We start from the raw sequence: 23,600 nt of genomic DNA, 5'->3' as shown, positions 1-23,600 counted from the left end.
ATGTTGAAGCTGAAACTCCAATACTTTGGCCACCTGATGCGAAGAGCTGACTCGTTTGAAAAGACCCTGATGCTGGGAGGGATTGGGGGCAGGAGGAGAAGGGGATGACAGAGGATGAGACGGCTGGATGGCATCACCGACTCGATGGACATGAGTTTGAGTGAACTCCAAGAGTTGGTGATGGACAGCAAGGCCTGGCGTGCTGCGATTCATGGGGTCGCAAAGAGTCAGACATGACTGAGTGACTGAACTGAACTGAACTGAAGACCAGGAGCAGACTTGGGAGGTGTGAATGCAGCAAGAACTCTGTTTCAATCATTAGAAATTCAAGATGCCTATGAGATATTCATGAGGAGGTATTGAATAGAAAATTGCATGTGCATATGTGGAGACCACAGAGAAGTCTAAATTGTAGATTTCAATTTAAGAGGTTTTAAACTACATAAGTCAGGCAGCCATTTTCTTTCTTTTTTTCGACTCAATTTTACTTCTGAGATCACCAACTTTTTAAAAAATTTTTCTGATGTGGATCACTTTTAAAGTCTTTTAGTGAATTTATGACAGTATTGCTTCTATTTTATGTTTTGATTTTATGGCCCCAGGCTTCCTGACCAGGGATGGAACCTGCACCCCCTGCATTGGGAGGTGAAGTCTTAAGCACTGGACCATCAGGGAAGTCCCTAAGATTGTCAACTTCTTGAGTGACTACTGTATTTATTCACTTTAACTCTGGCTCAGTCTTCAAACCTAGGGTCTTTGAGCATGCATCCTAAGTTGCTTCATTTGTGTCCAATTCTTTGCAACCCTCCCTGTGGACTGTAGGCCCCCAAGCTCCTCTGTCCATGGGATTCTCTAGGCAAGAATACTGGAGTGGGTTGCCATGCCTGCCTCCAGGGAATCTTCCTAATCCAGGGATCGAACCCACATCTCAGCAAGTTGGAACATTAGGCCAGGTGTATGCTTTAACTCACAGAACTTACTACAAAGGCACAGAGAATCCAACAACCCATTAGTAAGCTCAACTCGGACACTCCTAAGGTTTAGGTTTTCCAAAAACACAAATGAGCCAAGAGTATAGTTTAAAATGAAGTTCAAACATTTTAAGGCAGCATTAGCATAAAAAGAATGTACAAAGGAGTAATCATAGTTCAAATGTATGTCTTTTGAAGGAAATCAACCCTGAATACTCTTTGGAAGGACTGATGCTGAAGCTGAAGTTCCAATACTTTGGCTACCTGATGCGAAGAACTTACTCATTCGAAAAGACCCTGATGCTAAAGATTGAAGGCAAAAGGAGAAGGGGGAGGCAGAGGATGAGATGGTTAGACAGCAACACTGATTCAGTGGACATGAATTTGAGCAAACTCCAGGAGATCATGAAGGACAGGGAAGCCTGGCATGCTGCAGTCCATGGGGTCGCAAAGAGTTAGACACGACTGAGAGACTGAACAACAACGTCTTCTAAACCTCATTCCACAAGAGGCTGGGGTGGATGTATTCTGTTGGCATACCATATATGAGGCATTCTATTTTATTCTAGAATTACATTTTGCCTTGACAAACAAGTGTGACTAGAGGCACATGGTCAGGATAGTGAGGAATCTGTATCTAGAAAATTAGGGACACAAATCTATTATTTTTTTAGATATTCCAACTGAGATGAATATGCTGCTAAGTCACTTCAGTCGTGCCCGACTCTGTGCAACCCCAAAGACGGCAGCCCACCAGGCTCCCCTGTCCTTGGGATTCTCCAGACAAGAACACTGGAGTGGGTTGCCATTTCCTTCTCCAATGCATGCAAGTGAAAAGGGAAAGTGAAGTCGCTCAGTCATGTCCAACTCTTCGAGACCCCATGGACTGCAGCCTACCAGGCTCCTCCATCCATGAGATTTTCCAGGCAAGAGTACTGGAGTGGGGTGCCATCGCCTTCTCCGGAGATGAATATAGAAGATCCAAATATTGAATGAAGAAAGATTTGGCAACACACACACACTCTCTCTCTCTCTTTCTCTCTCAAAGGTTCTGTAGCCTCTGGCTTTTTCTCAGGTCCCCATCTTCGCCCAGACTGGAAAGTCTGACAAGTACACTTTAAGCCTGTCAGCCTGTTCCCTGGGCTGGGTCCATCTTTTCAAGCAGCCACTGCTCTGGCCTGAGGCTACTTGTTTAATCGCTCAGTCAAGTTCGATTCTTTTGCAACCCCATGGATTGTAGCCCGCCAGGCTCCTCTGTCCATGGGATTCTCCAGGCAAGAATATTGGAGTGGGTTGCCATTTCCTTCTCCAGGGGATCTTCTTAGGAATTTCGTTTTGGGGACAGAAGATGATGCATTCAGAAGCGAGATTCCAGCCCCAGATGCAGGCGCGAGGAGGCAAGGAGATGGAATCCGGGCCTCGGACGATGCTGCTGCTGCTGCTAAGTCGCTTCAGTCATGTCTGACTCTGTGCGACTCCATAGACGGCAGCCCACCAGGCTCCCCCGTCCCTGGGATTCTCCAGGCAAGAACACTGGAGTGGGTTGCCATTTCCTTCTCCAATGCGTGAAAGTGAAAAGTGAAAGTTAAGTCGCTCAGTCGGGTGCGGGTACATCAAAGGAGGGCTCATAGGACCTCCTGGCGACCCCAGCGGGGACCAGGACAGGGGGCGGGCGGAGATGGGTGGCAATAAAGTTTGGCACGGGGGGGCGTGGCTGAGGCGGGGCATGGGGGCGTGTTGGAGTGGCGGGGCCGGGGTCAGGGGACCAGGCGGAGGTGGGGCGTGGTCAAGCGCAAGTCAAGGGGCGGAGCGGAGGTGGGTCGCGGTCGAATCTGGTACAGGGGGTCGTGGCGGAGGCCGGGGCAGGGGCGGGGCCAGGGTCAGGGCAGGGGGCGGGGTGGAGTTGTGTCCAGTCTGAAGGCAGGGGGTGGGGCCGAGGCTCGGGCTGGAGCGGGGCCGAGCTCGAGTTAGGTAACCTTGGTGGCCTGCTGCTCCAGTCTGGCCGCCCGGTTTTCGTGCATCTTGCTTCGCTTGATTTCTGGTTGAAAGATCGCCATGGCGCTGCGTGCGGCCGTGTTCGAACTGGGCGGGATCCTGACTCTGCCTTCGGCCACCAGTTTCTGGGATCGCGCCGAGGAGGAGCTGGCGCTGCCCGGGTAAGGACCCCGCATCGCTGCCAGTGCTCAGAAGCCTGCGTGGTTTGGTCCGGGCGGCTGGGGCGCCACTCCTTGGAGAAGTTGCTTTTCGAGACTCGCGGTTCTGATTTCAGATTGCTGTAGGGCGAGAGCGCTGGGTGGAAGGTTAGAACAATTATTCGGCCCTCAAATACCAGTGTGTGTAAGTAGATCCACTGTCTTTCTAAATGCTGAGTGTTTAAAGCTCTCTAAGGACTCCAATGGCAACCCACTCCAGTACTCTTGCCTGGGAAATCCCATGGACGGCGGAGCCTGGTAGGCTGCAGTCCATGGGGTCGCGAAGAGTCGGACACGACTAAGCGACTTCATTTTCACTTTTCACTTTCGTGCACTGGAGAAGGAAATGGCAACCCACTCCAGTATTCTTGCCTGGAGAATCCCAGGGACGGGAGCCTGGTGGGCTGCCGTCTGTGGGGTAGCACAGAGTCGGACACGACTGACGTGACTTAGCATCAGCAGAAGGACTCCAAAATTGACCTTTATATTGAAATCTCTTCTTAAAGTCAGAGAAATTACTCCCTGAGGTGTCTGCTGCCCACTTACTTCTCTGTAATGGAATGGGCTCGGGTTTTCCTTGTGGCTCAGCTGGTAAAGAATCCGTCCGCAATGAGGGAGACCCGGGTTCGATCCCTGGGTTAGGAAGAGCCCCTGGAGAAGGGAAAGGCTACCCCCTCCAGCATTCTGGCGTAGAGAATTCCATGGACTGTATAGTCCATGAGGTCGCAAAGACTCAGACACGACTCAGCGACCTTCACTTCAGAGAGCTGCGCTGAAGGTTTTTAGAGGAAAACGTCGTGTTCCTGCACAATGTTAACAGCAAAGCAGAAACAGCCCCCAAACCTAACTACTGGGAAATGGTCAACTAGGAAGCATAACCAGTAACCGGAATGTTCAGGATGAGATTTCAGTGACATCAGAACATATCTATTATAATAAGTGCAGAAAAACAAACCCACCAGAATGTACAACTGTTTATACAGCATGGAAACTATGGAAAAACTATTTCAACTATGGAAAAACAGCTACCTGTTGAAGATGCCTGAAAGAAATGTTCCAAAATATCCCTGTGGCTGCACCAATTTACATTCCAGTCAATAGTGCAGGCAGGTTTATCGTTCTCCACATCCTTGCCAAACATGTTATTGCTTGCCATTCTAACAGATGTGAGGTTGTATCTCACTGTAGTTTTGATTGCCTTTTCTTGAAGTCCTTTTAACCATGGTATTGTTTCACTTTTTTTACCCTGTAAGTTGTATTATTATTTTTTTAAAAGACATAAAAAGAGAGTAAGGTATGTCGTATGTTTATACCTGTGACCTCATCAGTGGGGGAGAGAACATGACTTGTGAATGTGCAAGTCACAAGAATACTTGTCAGTATACCAGTGCATATACTTGAGAGTATATCTGTGAGTGTACAGGTCACCAGTAGTCAAGTTTACAAATGTACAACATTTCAGAGTTCAGAGTGCTAACCATTACACAATGGAACCCACAAATGTACAGAATTTCAAACAGCACTGGACTTTGAGTCCCACCCAGGTTAAAATCTCAGTTCTAATACTTAGCGTTGGGCCTAATACTTGCTTAACCTGACTTATTCAACTCAACTGAGACCTTAGTCTTAAAATAAGAAAATACCTCCCCTCAAATTTCTGTAGGTTAAATTAGATGACACGTAAGATAGGTGGGCCACTGTGTTCCTGATCCATTTTTTATTTATTCAGTTCTCATGCACAGGGAGAAGGCAATGGCACCCCACTCCAGTACTCTTGCCTGGAAAATCCCATGGACAGAGGAGCCTGGTAGGCTGCAGTCCATGGGGTCGCTAATAGTCGGACACAACTGAGCAACTTCACTTTCCCTTTTCACTTTCATGCATTGGAGAAGGAAATGGCAACCCACTCCAGTGTTCTTGCCTGGAGAATCCCAGGGACAGGGGAGCCTGGTGGGCTGCCGTCTATGGGGTCGCACAGAGTCGGACAGGACTGAAGCGACTTAGCAGCAGCAGCAGCATGCACAGGGAGAGCAATGTACTGGGATATTCTGTTCATCCAGTGTGGCACTGACTCACACACTATCTTTGTGACCATGGTGAGGATTGTTCCCAGTAGTCACAAAACAGTATAGCAAAGCTAGCTGACCCCGGAAGTCAGAGTCCATGACTTTGACCTTATTAGCCTGTGGACAGAAAATGAAAGTGCCTCTTCACTTTTCCTTGTTCCTCTCCACATCCCAGACATCATCATAGTTGATACATAAATCATTTAGGCAAAACCCAGGGTTTTATTTGTTTATTTTATAATCTTTTGGCAGCAAAATCTTACCTGGCTTCATTTGGTGGCAAATCTGACCTGAACAAGCATGAAGTTATTTATCACCGTTATCTCTCCTACTACTGTAAATAATCACCTATGCATGTGCGTGTGTTCTCAGTCATGTCTGACTCTTTTGTGACCCCATGGACTGCAGCCCATCAAGCTCCTCTGTCCATGGGATTCTCCAGGTGAGAATATTGCAGTGGGTTGCCATGTCCTCCTCCAGGGGATCTTCCCGATCCAAGGATTAAACCGGCATCTCCTGCTTTTTCTTCGTTGGCAGGTGGATTCTTTACCACTTGAGCCACATGGGAAACCTCAAATAGTCACACCTTTCACTATAAATATCTTCATGAGTTTGATTACACAGGCTGCCACAGCCTCCTGGAGATGTTACTTAATATATGGTATATTCCCCATTTTACCTTTATAGTCTGAAAAATGCAGACACGTTTATGAATACATTGGTTGGTAGGTAGGTAGGTTGGTAGACAGGTAGGTTTAAAACAAACAGAATTCTAGTACATGTATTGTTCTAGGTTTTAACTTTTTATTTAATTTTTTAACTTTTTATTTAATTTTAACCATTTTATTTCATTCAACAGTTGGATGTCTTTTTGTTTATATAGACCTACTTTTCTCTTTTTAACCACTCCACAATATGGAAGTTCCATAATTTATTTAACCATTTTCCCCTGTTGGTGGACATTTATTTGTTAGTGGTCACTATTACAAATAATGTCACTATCATATTTTCATAGAGTAGTTTTCTAAAAGTGGAGTTGCCAAGTAAAAGCAAGTAGTATTTACATTTAAAATATTGACTGATTCTGCCAAGCTATTCTCCAGAACATGCTGTACCTGCCCTGACAATGCTTGAGTAGGCCAGCCCAGATCCTCCCTAAGGTGAACATGACTCTCCTGAACTTTTGCCAGACATAGAGGGAAAAACATTATCCTGTATCAGTCTGCATTTTCCTCTCTGCTATTCACTTTTATTGGTCATCTGTATTTTTTTCCCTTGGTGTTTACCTTTTTATACCATTTGCCCTTTTTTGCATTTGATTATCACTTTCTTCTTGATTTCTAGGAACTTTTTATTTCTACCATGATGTTTTATGTTTTTTACTTACCATCTCTTCTGCTACTTCTTTTTTAAAAAATATTTATTTATTTGATTGTGCCATGGCATGTGGGATCTAGTTCCCTGACCAGGGATTGAACCCGGCCCCTGGCAGTGAAAGCGTCAAGTCCTAACCACTGGACCACCAGGGAGTTCCTGAAATTATTATTTTTTTTAAATCTTTTAAGGCTATCTTTTGTGTAATTTCAGTGGTATTTTAGACAGAGAGAGAAACAGATAAGTGCCCAGAGTGATGTCTTGGTACAATCCCCTCTTTCAATAGAATCAAGGCTGCAAAGAACAAAGCGCTTGATTTAAGAGTCTTAAGAACTGCAATTCGGGAGAAACAAATTTGGGTAAAACCGAGAGTGTTTTGGGGAAGAGAAAGAGTCAAGGGCTTATTAAGGCAAAAGCCACGAGGCTGTGCTCTGATTCAAGAAACGAAATAGTTGCCCTTTGGGGAAGGAACCTAGTACGTATCCTGAGTTTCTGGCAGGTATTCTGATGTCTCCTAGGACAGTACATAGGACAATACATGCTGTCACCCAGACTGAGACGTACATAAGTCATGTGTCCTCGGCAGCCTCCTGGCTCCATTCCAGACCACTCGTTCATTATCATTATTGCTCGGTCATTCAGTCATGTCCGACTCTTTGCAACCCCATGGACTGCAGCATGCCAGGCTTCCCTGTCCTTCACCATCTCCTGGAGTTTGCTCAAATTCATGTTCATTGATTCAGTGATGGTATCCAACCATCTCAATCTTGGTTGCCTCCTTCTCCTCCTATCCTCAGTCTTTCCCAGCATCAGGGTCTCTTCTGGTTTTCCTTTCACTCTATTGTAATCCGTGCATAACCTTGTGTGCCTTATAACTCTACTGCGTAAATGTTTGTGCCCTTTGTCAGTATAAAAGTTCTCAGTAGGTACACAATTTTTCTAAAGCAGTTGTATCAAATCCTGCTCCTACCAGAAATATAAGAGAGTTCTAGTTTCTCCACCTTGTCATTAGTACTTGATGTCATTCTGTTTAAATTTAGCAAATCTGGTGGGTTTATGGTGTTATCTCATGGTTCATTTGTATGTTTTTTTAGCCCTTGGATTTAAAAAAAATTTTTTTTTTAATTTTTACAATGTTGTGTTGGTTTCTGCCATACAACAACTCAACTCAAATCAGAAATAATTATACTTGTATGCTCTCCCTCTTGAGCCTCCCTCCCTTACCCCCATCCCACAGAGTGAAATAAGTCAGAAAGATGAAAACAAATGCATATTTATGCCCAAATGTGGAATCTGGAAAAATGGTACTGACGAACCTATTTGCAGGGAAGGAATGGCAACACAGATGTAGAGAATGGACTTGTAGACATGGAGGAGGAAGGAGAGAGTGGGACGAATAGAGAAAGTAGCATCAACATATATACACTATTATGTGTAAAGTGGATAGTTAGTGAGAATTTGCTATATCACACAGGGAGCCTGGCCTGGTGCTTTGTCACCATGGCTTTAATTCATGTTTTTCTGATGAATGATGATGTTGAGCTTCTTATTAAGTGCTTACTGGCCATTTGATAATTCTCTTGAATGAGACAGTTGTTTGTTGTAATTTCTTTTAAACCATTTCTTTGCTCTTCTCAGGATTTTTTGATCTATCTTTAAGTTAACTGGAAGTCTTTCTTGTATTTTTTTTCCTTCCAGGAAAGGCATGATGGCAAACTACTATATTAGTTTTCCCTGCCTGAACCTGGTTTGTGTGGGTCTCAGCTTACCAATAACCAGTGTTCTGTTTGGGCCAGTCCTTGAGGTTCTTTTTGTGATTACAAGACATCCTTCAGCAGTAGCCATTGGGGAACTTTGAAAAAAATAAAGATTTATTACTTACGGGACCTGGAAATTGCACAGCACACCTGGGGCCACATAGTGAGGATATGAGGAGAATGAGAGCACGTGGGCCTGAGTTCTGCTTTTATCAGGGTTCAGGATGTGGGCCATGGTTTCATGGGCTCACTCTTTATTGGTGAATTTCAAACAAGAGCGGGAATTTAAAGCATGGAAATAGAACAAATACCCCATTTGATCAGTTATGAAAATCAACCAAGATCTCTAAAACAAAGGTGCCTCCTTGGGCATAAAATAAGTTTTCTGGCGATAGACTTGGGGGGCATTCTTTCTTGCCATCTTTTTATCTCAGTGTCTAGTGTGTATTACTCCACCATTTTCTCACATTTAAAGCTGCAAGCATAAAAGGCTGTTGTCAGTCTGAATTGTTCTTCTTTTGTGTATTGCCGGGGACCAGCCCCGGCTGAACCAGGGTATTCGAAGGAGAGACGGCGTCGGCGAAGATCAGGAAACAATTGCTTAATTAAACGTTAATTAAGGATATAAAGAGTAATAGAATGAGGATAGCTCAGTAGGAAAATTCAGTGGAGAAAAGAGGCTGAGATAAGGATAGCTCAGTGAGGAAATTCAGTGTAGAAAAGAGGCTGAATAATTCAGCCAGAAGGTAAGAGAAAGAACGACATGGGGAGACCAAGTTTCGGTGAACAAGGCCCGCACTTTATTTTCCAAAGTAGTTTTTATACCTTAAGTTATGCATAGAGGATAATGGGGGAAGGGGTAGAGTCAGGCAGTAAGCCAGGCTTTCTTCCTGCAAACTTATCATATGCAAAAGTTTAGGTGATTTGCATCATCTTCTGGCCGGAGGCCTTTTTCTCTAAAGGTGATTATTCTCAAGTCAGGCGCCAGCCTCCAAAAAGCATTAGATAAAGTTGCATTCCTACAGAGCAAAGGTGTGGTGGGCTATAACAAGAAAAAGAATTAACTCAAGGGTCCCAGGTTACAAACATTAAAGCTACTACTTACACCAACTATATTAATCAATACACTGCCAGGGACACAGCAGGTAAGGGATATGGAAACTTAGCAGCAAACATTGGCCCAACAAGTGAAAATCCCTTCACCAATACAATTTCTAATCAATCTTTTAACTACTCAAAAGAATCTGTGTTTAGACAGTTTAGAACATCTCCTGCCTCTCACAGTTGGGAGGCTCTGAACAATCACATGTGGCGGAAAAACCTATTCAGGCAGGCTAGAGGATTTCAAAAGGAGTTTGTAGGTTAAACACTGTCACACCCAGGAATTATTAACTGGAGCTGTAAGCTAACTCTTTTTTTTTCAGAGAGGTAGTGGGGGACAGCCCCCCGTAAAGTCAGAGGTGTAGGTGAAAGCACAAAGCAGAAAGTAGGCAGACTCTGGTTTTGGGGTAGATTGCTCGAGAATTTCAGGGGAGACTCCTGAGGCTTGATCCCGCCCGCATATGCCAAGCCTCCTTCCTCATGACCTTTGTCATGCCAAGCCTCCTTCCTCATGACCTTTGCCAGATCCTGAAAAGTGCTGCACTCAATATGCTCCCCATCTCCCCCCATTTTTATTTCTTAAAACAGCCAGAGGCAGCTCAGTCTCGAGCTTTTGAATGCTCTGCCGAAGAATCCTGACAATACAAGGAAGAATGATTATGAGAAGCAAAATTAGAACTAAAGATATTAGACAGAATGTTTTTTCCAGAAGTAAAGTTAGAGAAGGTGTGAAGTAAGTCATTAGCTGCTCCAGCTGTGGTAAAATCCAGTCGACAGTGTTCCAGGGCCTGTATTTGATTATGAAGTTTCCCTAAGCCAATGTCAGAGCTGTTCCAAACACCTGAAATATGATTTGTAATTTTTTTCATTTATAATCTGTCTCGTTTACCTTTAAAGATGTCACGCATATCCACCAGTAATCAGCGTGGCAAGACAGAGCCATTTTCACTTTTAAAGCCTGTAACTCAGTCCCAATATGCATTATTGCCTCTTTTAAGGCCTCTACTCTCATCTCAATTTTCTATCTATAACTTTCTGTGTTGCTAGAGTTAAAAAACATTTTTAGACATGGTATCAACATATTGGGCAGTATGCACTTGTTGAGTCAATGATATTGCTGCCACAGTAACAGAAGCAATTGCTGCTATTAAAGCTGATATTCCTAAAATAAGTAAGCCCACAGATCGTCGTGATCACATTAAATCTTGTAGTTGTTGTAACACAGCAAGACTATAGTTAACATATCAATAAGTGGTTACATCATAAGATAAGGTGGACGTTGTAACACTACAAAAAAGAGCAAACATTATATTGAGGTTTAAACAAGATGAGAGCACGCATTGTTCTAAAGTCACTACATTGGGTCCACCAGTGAAAGTCACATGTACATTAAGTTTTCCAGAATCATTGGTAAAGAAAAAACATAAGGAGAGGGTAGACAAGCCAAAACAGAGTAAGTAGAATTATTTTCTGGTTGGAGTTCGCACTGCAGCAGCCCCGTCAGTCTTGCCGGGATCTCGATGTTTATCTTGCCTCCCCTTCCGGCGGGCTCCTCTTTTGTGATCGAAGCAATGGGGGAACTGGATGTCTGGGGGTCTGCAACATGGCGAATCAACCTGTCTTGGATCTAAATTGGAGAATCTGCGTCCTGTGGAAAAATACAAGCACATCCTCGACCGCTAGTTAATAAGGGTCAGGACCCTTCCATTGTCCTGAGAGAAGGTCCTTCCATTTGACTAACGGTTTTGCATTTAATTGCTCCAGGCACCAATGACGAAGCATTGCAGTAGTTCCAGCCAGATCAGTATTTAGAATATTTATTACAAAAAGAGCAAATATTTATTACGGAAAGAGCATGTTGCAAGATTTGATGGGGACAGCTATACTTAAACTCCCCTTCTTTTAGTTTTTGAATTTGGATTTTTAATGTTTGATGTGCTCTTTCCACAATGGCCTGTCCTAGGGATTATAAGGGATGCCTGTATTATGTTTAATTTGAAACTTTATACAAAATTCCTGAAAAGACTTAGAAGTATAAGCAGGAGCATTGTCAGTTTTCAAAGCTTTTTTGGTAGGCCCAAATATGAAAAACAAGTAAAGAGATGTTGTATTACATCTTTAATTGCTTCCCCTGTATGAGCAGTTGCAATAATAACATGAGAAAAGGTGTCTACAGTTAAAGAACAAAGGAGTTTTCCAAATGAAGAGACATGAGTTACATCCATTTGCCAGAGTCGTTAGGTTTGAGACCGCGGATATTAACTCCCATAGGTAGACTATTATAAACAGTGGGGCAATATAAGCAAGAACGCACAATTTCTCGAGCAGTCTCTCTGGGAATTTGGAATTGATATCTTAAAGCAGTAGCGTATTGATGATGAAGTAAGTGAGAGGCTCTGGCCTCCTCAATCACAGTAGCCACTGTATTTCTGGTTAACAAGTTAGCCAAATCATTAAAGGCATTTTAAGGGCGGGCAATCTGGAATGAGCCCAAATGTGTCAATGAAAAATACTTTATTTCTTTTCCAAATTTAGTTAACAAATTAAATATATGGTAGTTTTATTTTCAGGCAAAACCGCAGTTTCAATGTGTGAAACAACCTGACAATATACTGAGAATCAGAATAAAGGTTAAATTCCTCATCTGCAAACATAGCAAAAGCCTCTATGACTGCTGTTATTTCAGCTCTTTGAGCTGAAGTTTCCCGTGTTTCTAAAACCTTTTGGTGATTTTTAGTAACTATGGAGGCTTTACTGTTTGCTGCCCCATCAGTAAAAACTATCTGAGCATTTGGAATAGGAGATTGTTTACATCTGACAGGAAAAATAACTGGATGTCTGGATATAAAATTCAGCAAAACATGCGAGGGTAAATGATGCAAAATTTTGACCAAAATAGTTTCCTATAGCAATCTGCCAATTTTTATCAAACATTAGAAGAGCAACAAGTTGTTCCTTATTATATGGAATTACAATTTCTGATGGCTCTTTACCAAATAATCCAATGTTCTGCTTTTTTCCTTTAATATCAAAGTAGCTATCAATCCTGGATAAAAGCCACTACTTTTTAGTTTGAGCGGGAAGATGGACCCACTCTAGGGGGCCGTTTTGCCAATTTTTGTCTGGTTACCCCAGTTACACCTATGGGGTTTTTATGGCAAAGGAATTATCAAGCAGTTGTCAATTTAATTTTTAAAATTTACATTTTAACAATATAAATTTAGAGATATGTTAATTTAGGTCTAATGTTTAGTTTAGGTCTCTATAAATTTAAATAATAAATGTATAACCTCCTTATCTCATTTTGATATACAGATATACCTAAATGCAAAATGTATTTATATATGGCAACAAGTATAGACTTATTGACATAATATACTTGAATTAATCTTTATAATTAATGTTAATTAATATATATTACAGCAATACAACACATAGACAGCTAATACCAACCAACACAAACCAATGTACTGTAATAATACATGTCACACATATATAATTATACAGTATACAGGACATATATCATCACAGCACATCAATCTATACCAATTAATATCAGCCACACACATTATATTACTGCAATATACATTTAATTATACAGTATATATATAATATGCATATATAGTATACATACTAATTTATATACAAATTAATTAAGTATAGATCTATAAATAGAATTAGGTATACCTTTATTATATTTTATTTATACCCATATCTAATTAGGCAAACTGTAATTAGGCAAATATATTTATATTATGTATTTATAACAATATATAAAGTATTGTTAATTGTACCTCCTGTTGATAACTAAGAAATTGAAAAACCCTTTCTCTGGTATATCCTATTTGAGACAGCACGTCCCTCCCCACAGGGTAAAGTGGAGCATAGGAACTACATACAGTTGGAAAGTTCCACAGGTATCCTCAAACTGCCAATCTAACATTTTGAACTTTTAACGACTGTCAGGGCTTGAGGGCAAATGAAACAAAATTTGACCCCTGAAATCTATCAGGGCAACTTGCCAATCACTATATTGTAAAAGACTTGTAGTTGATCCTTATTGAATGGAATTATTATATTTGCTACTTCTTTTCTAAAAAGTTCCACACTTCTTTTTTCCTCCTTTTATAATTAATTGTGCCACCAAGCTGGGATAAGATAAAACTATTTTTCTTGGGATCACTGGTAGATGGAACCAATGGGCCTTTTTGTCACAATTACCCTGTAGGTGTATGTTTTATGGCAAGAATAATTTAATCTCATCTTTTGGTAGTATTAATCCTAATTAACTGATCATTTAAAGTCTCATACACTTCAACAAGAGCTAACTCTGTCTCATTAGTTAACTTTCTCTTAGAACTGGAATTAGGATCAATTTTTAAGCAATCAAATAAAGGCTTTAAATCTGCAGTAGTCAGTTTTAAATGAGGGCGTATCCAATTAATGTCTCCTAATAATTTTTGGAAATCATTTAAAGTTAGTAAACAATCTCTCCACAGCTTCAAAGGGGCATCATCAGTTTTTAAAACTTTTGGCAGACCTAAATATGAGAAGCAAGTAAAGAGGTGTTGCACAACATGTTTATAAGCTTCTCCAGTTATCGTTTTGTAAACGATTTTGTAAAATCTGGTCTATAGCCTTTTAGATGACAAGCAACCATCTAATCTTTGCTTGAATACTTCCAGCAATGGGAACTCACTATTCTTCAAGGTTTTAAACTCTCCCTCACCTTTAGTTTCTCTAATCTCAACTCATTTTCAGTAGTATGTGTTGGCCAGGAGCTGGGTCAGTCTTTCCCAGCAATGTTAAGAGACGTCTGTTCCTGTGTCTAATAGCCCTGACATTTTATTTTCTTGAATTAAAAATCTTTTAAAGGCCTTGGAGCTGTAATTTCCTGCACCCAAAAGGCTGGATCACTAGATCTAAACGCTCTGTGGCTCTTAGCTTGAAGTCAAGTTTTTTCCTGCCTGATAAGGTAAAAGCAAAAACTGTGTTATTCTTTGACCTTTATTAATAATTGCACAGTTTTGGTAGCGGCGAGATCAAAACTATAATTTCTCAATATAATCAGAATCTACCACACCATATACCACCACCAAAAATTTCTTGAAAAGAAAGCGAGCTACACCCTAGCACAAGTCCTACAATGCCCTCAGGCAGGGGCCCAGCCACTCCCCTTGGAATCGGACAGCCGGCATATCAGGGGTTAATATTGTTGCTAAATCCCTTTACCATCTGCTTTTTTCTTAGCCTGGGTGAGACCCCCCTGAGGGGGTTTTCTCCAAGGAGCACTGCATATTGTGCACGCAGTCTGTTTTAAAATCTCCACTGTTCAAAAAACTTTTTATCTTCCTCAGGCTTAGGCAACACTTTGAGAAACTTTGGGGGCAAAGTGGGGAACTCTTGGGCCCTGGAAGGCGCAAACGGAGGCGGCAGCAATGGCCTTAAATCAGAAAGTGGTCGTTAAGTTTTTTTTTTTTTTTTTTTTTAAGGTTTGCGCAGGGGGGGTGGGGGGGAGGGGGAGCTCGCCAGGGCACCTGGTCACAGCGTCTCTTACAGTCTCTCTCTTCCTCTCTTCCTGCTTTTCTCACTTTTTCTCCCCCTTCATTTTTAGCTACCCTTCTCTTTCCTTTGTTTCTTTCCCTTTACCCTCTTTCTCTCTTTTTCTTCCCTCGTCCCTCTCTTTCTCTCTGTATCTCTTTTTCTAACTTCCTTTCTTCCTTTCTCAATCTTGCTGCATTCCCTGATTCCTTCCCTCTCTGTTCCTCTCTCCTTTTCACTCTTTAGCTTTTTCTCTATCTTTAGATCTTTCTCTATTTTTTTTTACCTTTTTTTTTTTTCTTTTTTATTTATTTTTTTTTTTTTTTGCTTGGTGAGGCCCCCTGAGTTTTCTTCAAGGAGCAGGCTCTGTATATTGTGTATTTTTTAAAAGCTCCTTTGTTTAAAAAAGTCTTTTTATCTTTTTCAGCTTTAGGCAATGCTCTGGGAGACTTTGGATGTAAACTGGGAATTCTTAGGCCCTGGGAGGTGCAGCGGAGGTGGAGTAGTCACCTTAAATCAGAAATTGTTGGATAAATTTTTAAAGGTTTGTGTAGAGGGGGGGGGCTCGTCAGGCGCGCCCGGCATGCGTCCTGTAAGCCCTCTCCTTCCTCCGGAGGTAGAGCACAGTCTCCCTCCTTTCATTCGTCAATGGCAGAAAATATCTGCGCAGAAGGTGGAGACCCACTACCATCCACCGCTATAGCCTCTCCCATAGGCTATCCACAGCCTCATGATGAGGGTCCAGAACATTTTAATCATATTTATAGGATAAGTTTTTAGTTGTTTTTACCTTCACCCAAGTATCTAAATTAACAGTAGCCTCTTTAACAGTTTCAAGATTACTTGTATAAAGTTGCCATTCTTAGTTTCAGTGTTACCCATGTCAGAAAATTAAGTATAATAGAAGATAAAGCTTTTAGCTTTTAAAAGATCAGGCTTTTCTTTGGCCTTTTAACTCTAGAAACCGGGTTTTCTCTCAAACCCCTTTGACACTTTCAATAAAAACCGGGTTTTCTCTCAAACCCTTTAACACTTCCCACCACTACTCGCCCTGTCTGTCCTACAGGGGTCCGGCACACCCTGGGTGGGGCCTATCCATCCCGTAAATTGAACACTTTCTCAACACTTTTTCAATTCAACACTTTCTCAACACTTTTTCTGAGGTACCTACCTTGAATCAGCCTGTTCGGGCGCCACTTGCGAGGACCAGCCCGGCTGATCAGGGAATTGAAGCTGGGATGGCGTCGGCGAAGATCAGAAACAATTGTAATTAAACGTTAATTAAGGATATAAAGTAATAGAATGAGGATAGCTCAGTAGGAAAATTCAGTGGAGAAAAGAGGCTGAAATAAGGATAGCTCAGTGAGGAAATTCAGTGGAAAAAGAGGCTGAATAATTCAGCCAGAAGGTAAGAAAAAGAACGACATGGTGAGACCAAGTTTGGTGAACAAGGCCCGCACTTTATTTTCCAAAGTAGTTTTTATACCTTAAGTTATGCATAGAGGATAATGGGGAAGGGGTAGAGTCATGCAGTAAGCCAGGCTTTCTTCCTGCAAACATATCATATGCAAAAGTTTAGGTGATTTGCATCATCTTCTGGCCCGGAGGCCTTTTTCTCTAAAGGTGATTATTCTCAAGTCAGGCGCCAGCCTCCAAAAAGCATTAGATAAAGTTGCATTCCTACAGAGCAAAGGTGTGGTGGGCTATAACAAGAAAAAAATTAACTCAAGGGTCCCAGGTTACAAACATTAAAGCTACTACTTACACCAACTATATTAATCAATACACTGCCAGGGACACAGCAGGTAAGGGATATGGAAACTTAGCAGCAAACATTGGCCCAACAAGTGAAAATCCCTTCACCAATACAATTTCTAATCAATCTTTTAACTACTCAAAAGAATCTGTGTTTAGACAGTTTAGAACATCTCCTGCCTCTCACAGTTGGGAGGCTCTGAACAATCACATGTGGCGGAAAAAACCTATTCAGGCAGGCTAGAGGATTTCAAAGGAGTTTGTAGGTTAAACACTGTCACACCCAGGAATTATTAACTGGAGCTGTAAGCTAACTCTTTTCAGAGAGAGGTCGTGGGGACAGCCCCCGTAAAGTCAGAGGTGTAGGTGAAAGCACAAAGCAGAAAGTAGGCAGACTCTGGTTTTGGGGGTAGATTGCTCGAGAATTTCCAGGAGACTCCTGAGGCTTGATCCCGCCTTCCTCATGACTGCATGTATGCCAAGCCTCCTTCCTCATGACCTTTGCCAGATCCTGGGGCTGCACGCTCCCGCATCTCCCCCTTTTTTATTTCTTAAAACAGCCAGAGCCAGCTCAGTCTCGAGCTTTTGAATGCTCTGCCGAAGAATCCTGACAATACAAGGAAGAATGATTATGAGAAGCAAAATTAGAACTAAAGATATTAGACAGAATGTTTTTTCCAGAAGTAAAGTTAGAGAAGGTGTGAAAAAGTCATTAGCTGCTCCAGCTGTGGTAAAATCCAGTCGACAGTGTTCCAGGGCCTGTATTTGATTATGAAGTTTCCCTAAGCCAATGTCAGAGCTGTTCCAAACACCTGAAATATGATTTGTAATTTTTTTCATTTATAATCTGTCTCGTTTACCTTTAAAGATGTCACATATCCACCAGTAATCAGCGTGGCAAGACAGAGCCATTTTCACTTTTAAAGCCTGTAACTCAGTCCCAATATGCATTATTGCCTCTTCTAAGGCCTCTACTCTCATCTCAATTTTCTATCTATAACTTTCTGTGTTGCTAGAGTTAAAGAAACATTTTTAGACATGGTATCAACATATTGGGCAGTATGCACTTGTTGAGTCAATGATATTGCTGCCACAGTAACAGAAGCAATTGCTGCTATTAAAGCTGATATTCCTAAAATAAGTAAGCCCACAGATCGTCGTGATCACATTAAATCTTGTAGTTGTTGTAACACAGCAAGACTATAGTTAACATATCAATAAGTGGTTACATCATAAGATAAGGTGGACGTTGTAACACTACAAAGGAGCAAACATTATATTGAGGGTTTAAACAAGATGAGAGCACGCATTGTTCACAAGTCACTGCATTGGGTCCACCAGTGAAAGTCACATGTACATTAAGTTTTCCAGAATCATTGGTAAAGAGAAAAACATAAGGAGAGGGTAGACAAGCCAAAACAGAGTAAGTAGAATTATTTTCTGGTTGGAGTTCGCACTGCAGCAGCCCCGTCAGTCTTGCCGGGATCTCGATGTTTATCTTGCCTCCCCTTCCGGCGGGCTCCTCTTTTGTGATCGAAGCAATGGGGGAACTGGATGTCTGGGGGTCTGCAACATGGCGAATCAACCTGTCTTGGATCTAAATTGGAGAATCTGCATCCTGTGGAAAAATACAAGCACATCCTCGACCGCTAGTTAATAATGGGTCAGGACCCTTCCATTGTCCTGAGAGAAGGTCCTTCCATTTGACTAACGGTTTTGCATTTAATTGCTCCAGGCACCAATGACGAAGCATTGCAGTAGTTCCAGCCAGATCAGTATTTAGAATATTTATTACGAAAAGAGCAAATATTTATTACGAAAAGAGCATGTTGCAAGATTTGATGGGGACAGCTATACTTAAACTCCCCTTCTTTTAGTTTTTGAATTTGGATTTTTAATGTTTGATGTGCTCTTTCCACAATGGCCTGTCCCTGGGGATTATAAGGGATGCCTGTATTATGTTTAATTTGAAACTTTATACAAAATTCCTGAAAAGACTTAGAAGTATAAGCAGGAGCATTGTCAGTTTTCAAAGCTTTTGGTAGGCCCAAATATGAAAAACAAGTAAAGAGATGTTGTATTACATCTTTAATTGCTTCCCCTGTACGAGCAGTTGCAATAATAACATGAGAAAAGGTGTCTACAGTTAAAGAACAAAGGAGTTTTCCAAATGAAGAGACATGAGTTACATCCATTTGCCAGAGTACGTTAGGTTTGAGACCGCAAGTATTAACTCCCATAGGTAGACTATTATAAACAGTGGGGCAATATAAGCAAGAATGCACAATTTCTCAAGCAGTCTCTCTGGGAATTTGGAATTGATACCTTAAAGCAGTAGCGTATTGATGAAGTGAGTGAGAGGCTCTGGCCTCCTCAATCACAGAAGCCACTGTATTTCTGGTTAACAAGTTAGCCAAATCATTAAAGGCATTTTAAGGGCCGGGCAATCTGGAATGAGCCCAAATGTGTCCAATGAAAAATATTTTATTTCTTTTCCAAATTTGTTGCTGTAATTTAGTTAACAAATGAAATATGGTAGTTTTATTTTCAGGCAAAACCGCAGTTTCAATGTGTGGAAACAACCTGACAATATACTGAGAATCAGAATAAAGGTTAAATTCCTCATCTGCAAACATAGCAAAAGCCTCTATGACTGCTGTTATTTCAGCTCTTTGAGATGAAGTTTCCCATGTTTCTAAAACCTTTTGGTGATTTTTAGTAACTATGGAGGCTTTACCATTTGCTGACCCGTCAGTAAAGGCTATCTGAGCATTTGGAATAGGAGATTGTTTACATCTGACAGGAAAAATAACTGGATGTCTGGATATAAAATTCAGCAAAACATGTGAGGGTAAATGATGCAAAATTTTGACCAAAATAGTTTCTTATAGCAATCTGCCAATTTTATCAAACATTAGAAGAGCAACAAGTTGTTCCTTATTATATGGAATTACAATTTCTGATGGCTCTTTACCAAATAATTCAATGTTCCACTTTTTTCTTTTAATATCAAAGTAGCTATCAATCCTGGATAAGAAGCCACTACTTTTTAGTTTGAGCGGAAGATGGACCCACTCTAGGGGCCGTTTTGCCAATTTTTGTTGTCTTACCCCAATTACACCTATGGGGTTTTTATGGCAAAGGAATTATCAAGCAGTTGTCAATTTAATTTTTAAAATTTACATTTTAACAATATAAATTTAGAGATATGTTAATTTAGGTCTAATGTTTAGTTTAGGTCTCTATAAATTTAAATAATAAATGTATAACCTCCTTATCTCATTTTGATATACAGATATACCTAAATGCAAAATGTATTTATATATGGCAACAAGTATAAACTTATTGACATAATATATAAATCAATATACTTGAATTAATCTTTATAATTAATGTTAATTAATATATATTACAGCAATACAACACATACACAGCTAATACCAACCAACACAAACCAATGTACTGTAATAATACATGTCACACATATATAATTATACAGTATACAGAACATATATCATCACAGCACATCAATCCATACCAATTAATATCAGCCACACACATTATATTACTGCAATATACATTTAATTATACAGTATATATATAATATGCATATATTGATATACATATAATTTATATACAAATTAAGTAAGTATAGATCTATAAATAGAATTAGGTATACCTTTATTATATTTTATTTATACCCATATCTAATTAGGCAAACTGTAATTAGGCAAATATATTTATATTATGTATTTATAACAATATATAAAGTATTGTTAATTGTACCTCCTGTTGATAACTAAGAAATTGAGAAAACCCTTCTCTGAGTATCTCCTATTTGAGACAGCACGTCCCTCCCCATAGGGTAAAGGGAGCATAGGAACTACATACAGTTGGAAAGTTCCACAGGTATCCTCAAACTGCCAATCTAACATTTTGAACTTTTAACGACTGTGGGGGCTTGAGGGCAAATGAAACAAAATTTGACCCCTGAAATCTATCAGGGCAACTTGCCAATCATCACTATTTTGTAAAAGACTTGCAGTTGATCCTTATTGAATGGAAATTATTATATTTGCTACTTCTTTTCTAAAAAGTTCCACACTTCTTTTTCCTCCTTTTATAATTAATTGTGCCACCAAGCTGGGATAAGATAAAACTATTTTCTTGGGATCACTGGTAGATGGAACCAATGGGCCTTTTGTCACAATCACCCTGTAGGTGTATGTTTTATGGCAAGAATAATTTAATCTCATCTTTTGGTAGTATTAATCCTAATTAACTGATCATTTAAAGTCTCATCTACTTTAACAAGAGCTAACTCTGTCTCATTAGTTAACTTTCTCTTAGAACTGGAATTAGGATCAATTTTTAAGCAATCAAATAAAGGCTTTAAATCTGCAGTAGTCAGTTTTAAATGACGGCGTATCCAATTAATGTCTCCTAATAATTTTTGGAAATCATTTAAAGTTAGTAAACAATCTCTCCACAGCTTCAAAGGGGCATCATCAGTTTTTAAAACTTTTGGCAGACCTAAATATGAGAAGCAAGTAAAGAGGTGTTGCACAACATGTTTATAAGCTTCTCCAGTTATCGTTTTGTAAACGATTTTGTAAAATCTGGTCTATAGCCTTTTAGATGACAAGCAACCATCTAATCTTTGCTTGAATACTTCCAGCAACGGGGAACTCACTATTCTTCAAGGTTTTAAACTCTCCCTCGCCTTTTTCTCTACAGCATTCCCACCCTACCAGTTTCTCTAATCTCAACTCATTTTCAGTAGTATGTGTTGGCCAGGAGCTGGGTCAGTCTTTCCCAGCAATGTTAAGAGACGTCTGTTCCTGTGTCTAATAGCCCTGACATTTTATTTTCTTGAATTAAAAGATCTTTTAAAGGCCTTGGAGCTGTAATTTCCTGCACCCAAAAGGCTGGATCACTAGATCTAAACGCTCTGTGGCTCTTAGCTTGAGAAGTCAAGTTTTTTCCTGCCTGATAAGGTAAAAGCAAAAACTGTGTTATTCTTTGACCTTTATTAATTTGCACAGTTTTGGTAAGCGGCGAGATCAAAACTATAATTTCTCCAATATAATCAGAATCTACCACACCATATACCACCGAAATTTCTTGAAAAGAAAGCGAGCTACACCCTAGCACAAGTCCTACAATGCCCTCAGGCAGGGGGCCAGCCACTCCCCTTGGAATCGGAGCAGCCGGCATATCAGGGGTTAATATTGTTGCTAAATCCCTTTACCATCTGCTTTTTTCTTAGCCTGGGTGAGACCCCCCTGAGGGGGTTTTCTCCAAGGAGCACTGCATATTGTGCACGCAGTCTGTTTTAAAATCTCCACTGTTCAAAAAACTTTTTATCTTCCTCAGGCTTAGGCAACACTTTGAGAAACTTTGGGGGCAAAGTGGGGAACTCTTGGGCCCTGGAAGGCGCAAACGGAGGCGGCAGCAATGGCCTTAAATCAGAAAGTGGTCGTTAAGTTTTTTTTTTTTTTTTTTTTTTTTGCGCAGGGGGGGTGGGGGGGAGGGGGAGCTCGCCAGGGCACCTGGTCACAGCGTCTCTTACAGTCTCTCTCTTCCTCTCTTCCTGCTTTTCTCACTTTTTTCTCCCCCTTCATTTTTCGCTACCCTTCTCTTTCCTTTGTTTCTTTCCCTTTACCCTCTTTCTCTCTTTTTCTTCCCTCGTCCCTCTCTTTCTCTCTGTATCTCTTTTTCTAACTTCCTTTCTTCCTTTCTCAATCTTGCTGCATTCCCTGATTCCTTCCCTCTCTGTTCCTCTCTCCTTTTCACTCTTTAGCTTTTTCTCTATCTTTAGATCTTTCTCTATTTTTTTTTTTTCTTTTTTTTTTTTTTCTCTTTTTATTTATTTATTTTTTTTTTGCTTGAGTGAGGCCCCCCTGAGGGGGTTTTCTTCAAGGAGCAGGCTCTGTATATTGTGTATTTTTTAAAAGCTCCTTTGTTTAAAAGAAGTCTTTTTTATCTTTTTCAGCTTTAGGCAATGCTCTGGGAGACTTTGGATGTAAACTGGGGAATTCTTAGGCCCTGGGAGGTGCAAGCGGAGGTGGAGTAGTCACCTTAAATCAGAAATTGTTGGATAAATTTTTAAAGGTTTGTGTAGAGGGGGAGGGGGCTCGTCAGGCGCCCGGCCATGCAGCGTCCTGTAAGCCCTCTCCTTCCTCCGGAGGTAGAGCACAGTCTCCCTCCTTTCATTCGTCAATGGCAGAAAATATCTGCTCTGCAGAAGGTGGAGACCCACTACCATCCACCGCTATAGCCTCTCCCATAGGCTATCCCACAGCCTCATGATGAGGGTCCAGAACATTTTTAATCATATTTATAGGATAAGTTTTTAGTTGTTTTTACCTTCACCCAAGTATCTAAATTAACAGTAGCCTCTTTAACAGTTTCAAGATTACTTGTATAAAGAGTTGCCATTCTTAGTTTCAGTGTTACCCATGTCAGAAAATTAAGTATAAGAGAAGATAAAGCTTTTAGCTTTTAAAAGATCAGGCTTTTCTTTGGCCTTTTAACTCTAGAAACCGGGTTTTCTCTCAAACCCCTTTGACACTTTCAATAAAAACCGGGTTTTCTCTCAAACCCTTTAACACTTCCCACCACTACTCGCCCTGTCTGTCCTACAGGGGGGTCCGCGGCACCCTGGGTGGGGGCCTATCCATCCCGTAAATTGAACACTTTCTCAACACTTTTTCAATTCAACACTTTCTCAACACTTTTTCTGAGGTACCTACCTTGAATCAGCCTGTTCGGGCGCCACTTGCGGGGACCAGCCCGGCTGATCCAGGGAATTGAAGCGGGGGATGCGTCGGCGAAGATCAG

At 41.0% G+C, this 23,600-nt stretch overlaps 1 protein-coding gene across 2 annotated transcripts in view; it reads left to right on the top strand.

Moving 5' to 3' along the window:
- Positions 1 to 2,897: 2,897 nt before the first annotated feature.
- The window catches only part of EPHX2 (epoxide hydrolase 2), a 91,555-nt gene continuing 70,852 nt past the window's right edge, over positions 2,898 to 23,600 (top strand). Inside the window, exon 1 of one of the 2 annotated variants that reach the window (XM_070375479.1) lies at positions 2,898 to 3,127. In XM_070375479.1, the coding sequence (XP_070231580.1) occupies positions 3,027 to 3,127 (101 nt within the window). In that variant the 5' untranslated portion in view covers positions 2,898 to 3,026. The remainder of the gene's footprint in view (positions 3,128 to 23,600) is intronic. The other variant, XM_005903008.3, reaches the window with a different exon arrangement.

This window comes from Bos mutus, chromosome 8, assembly GCF_027580195.1.
Source record: "Bos mutus isolate GX-2022 chromosome 8, NWIPB_WYAK_1.1, whole genome shotgun sequence".
Classification (NCBI taxonomy): Eukaryota; Metazoa; Chordata; class Mammalia; order Artiodactyla; family Bovidae; genus Bos; species Bos mutus.
The sequence above is the reverse complement of the archived record's forward strand: the minus strand, read 5'-3'. Positions and strand labels throughout refer to the sequence as shown.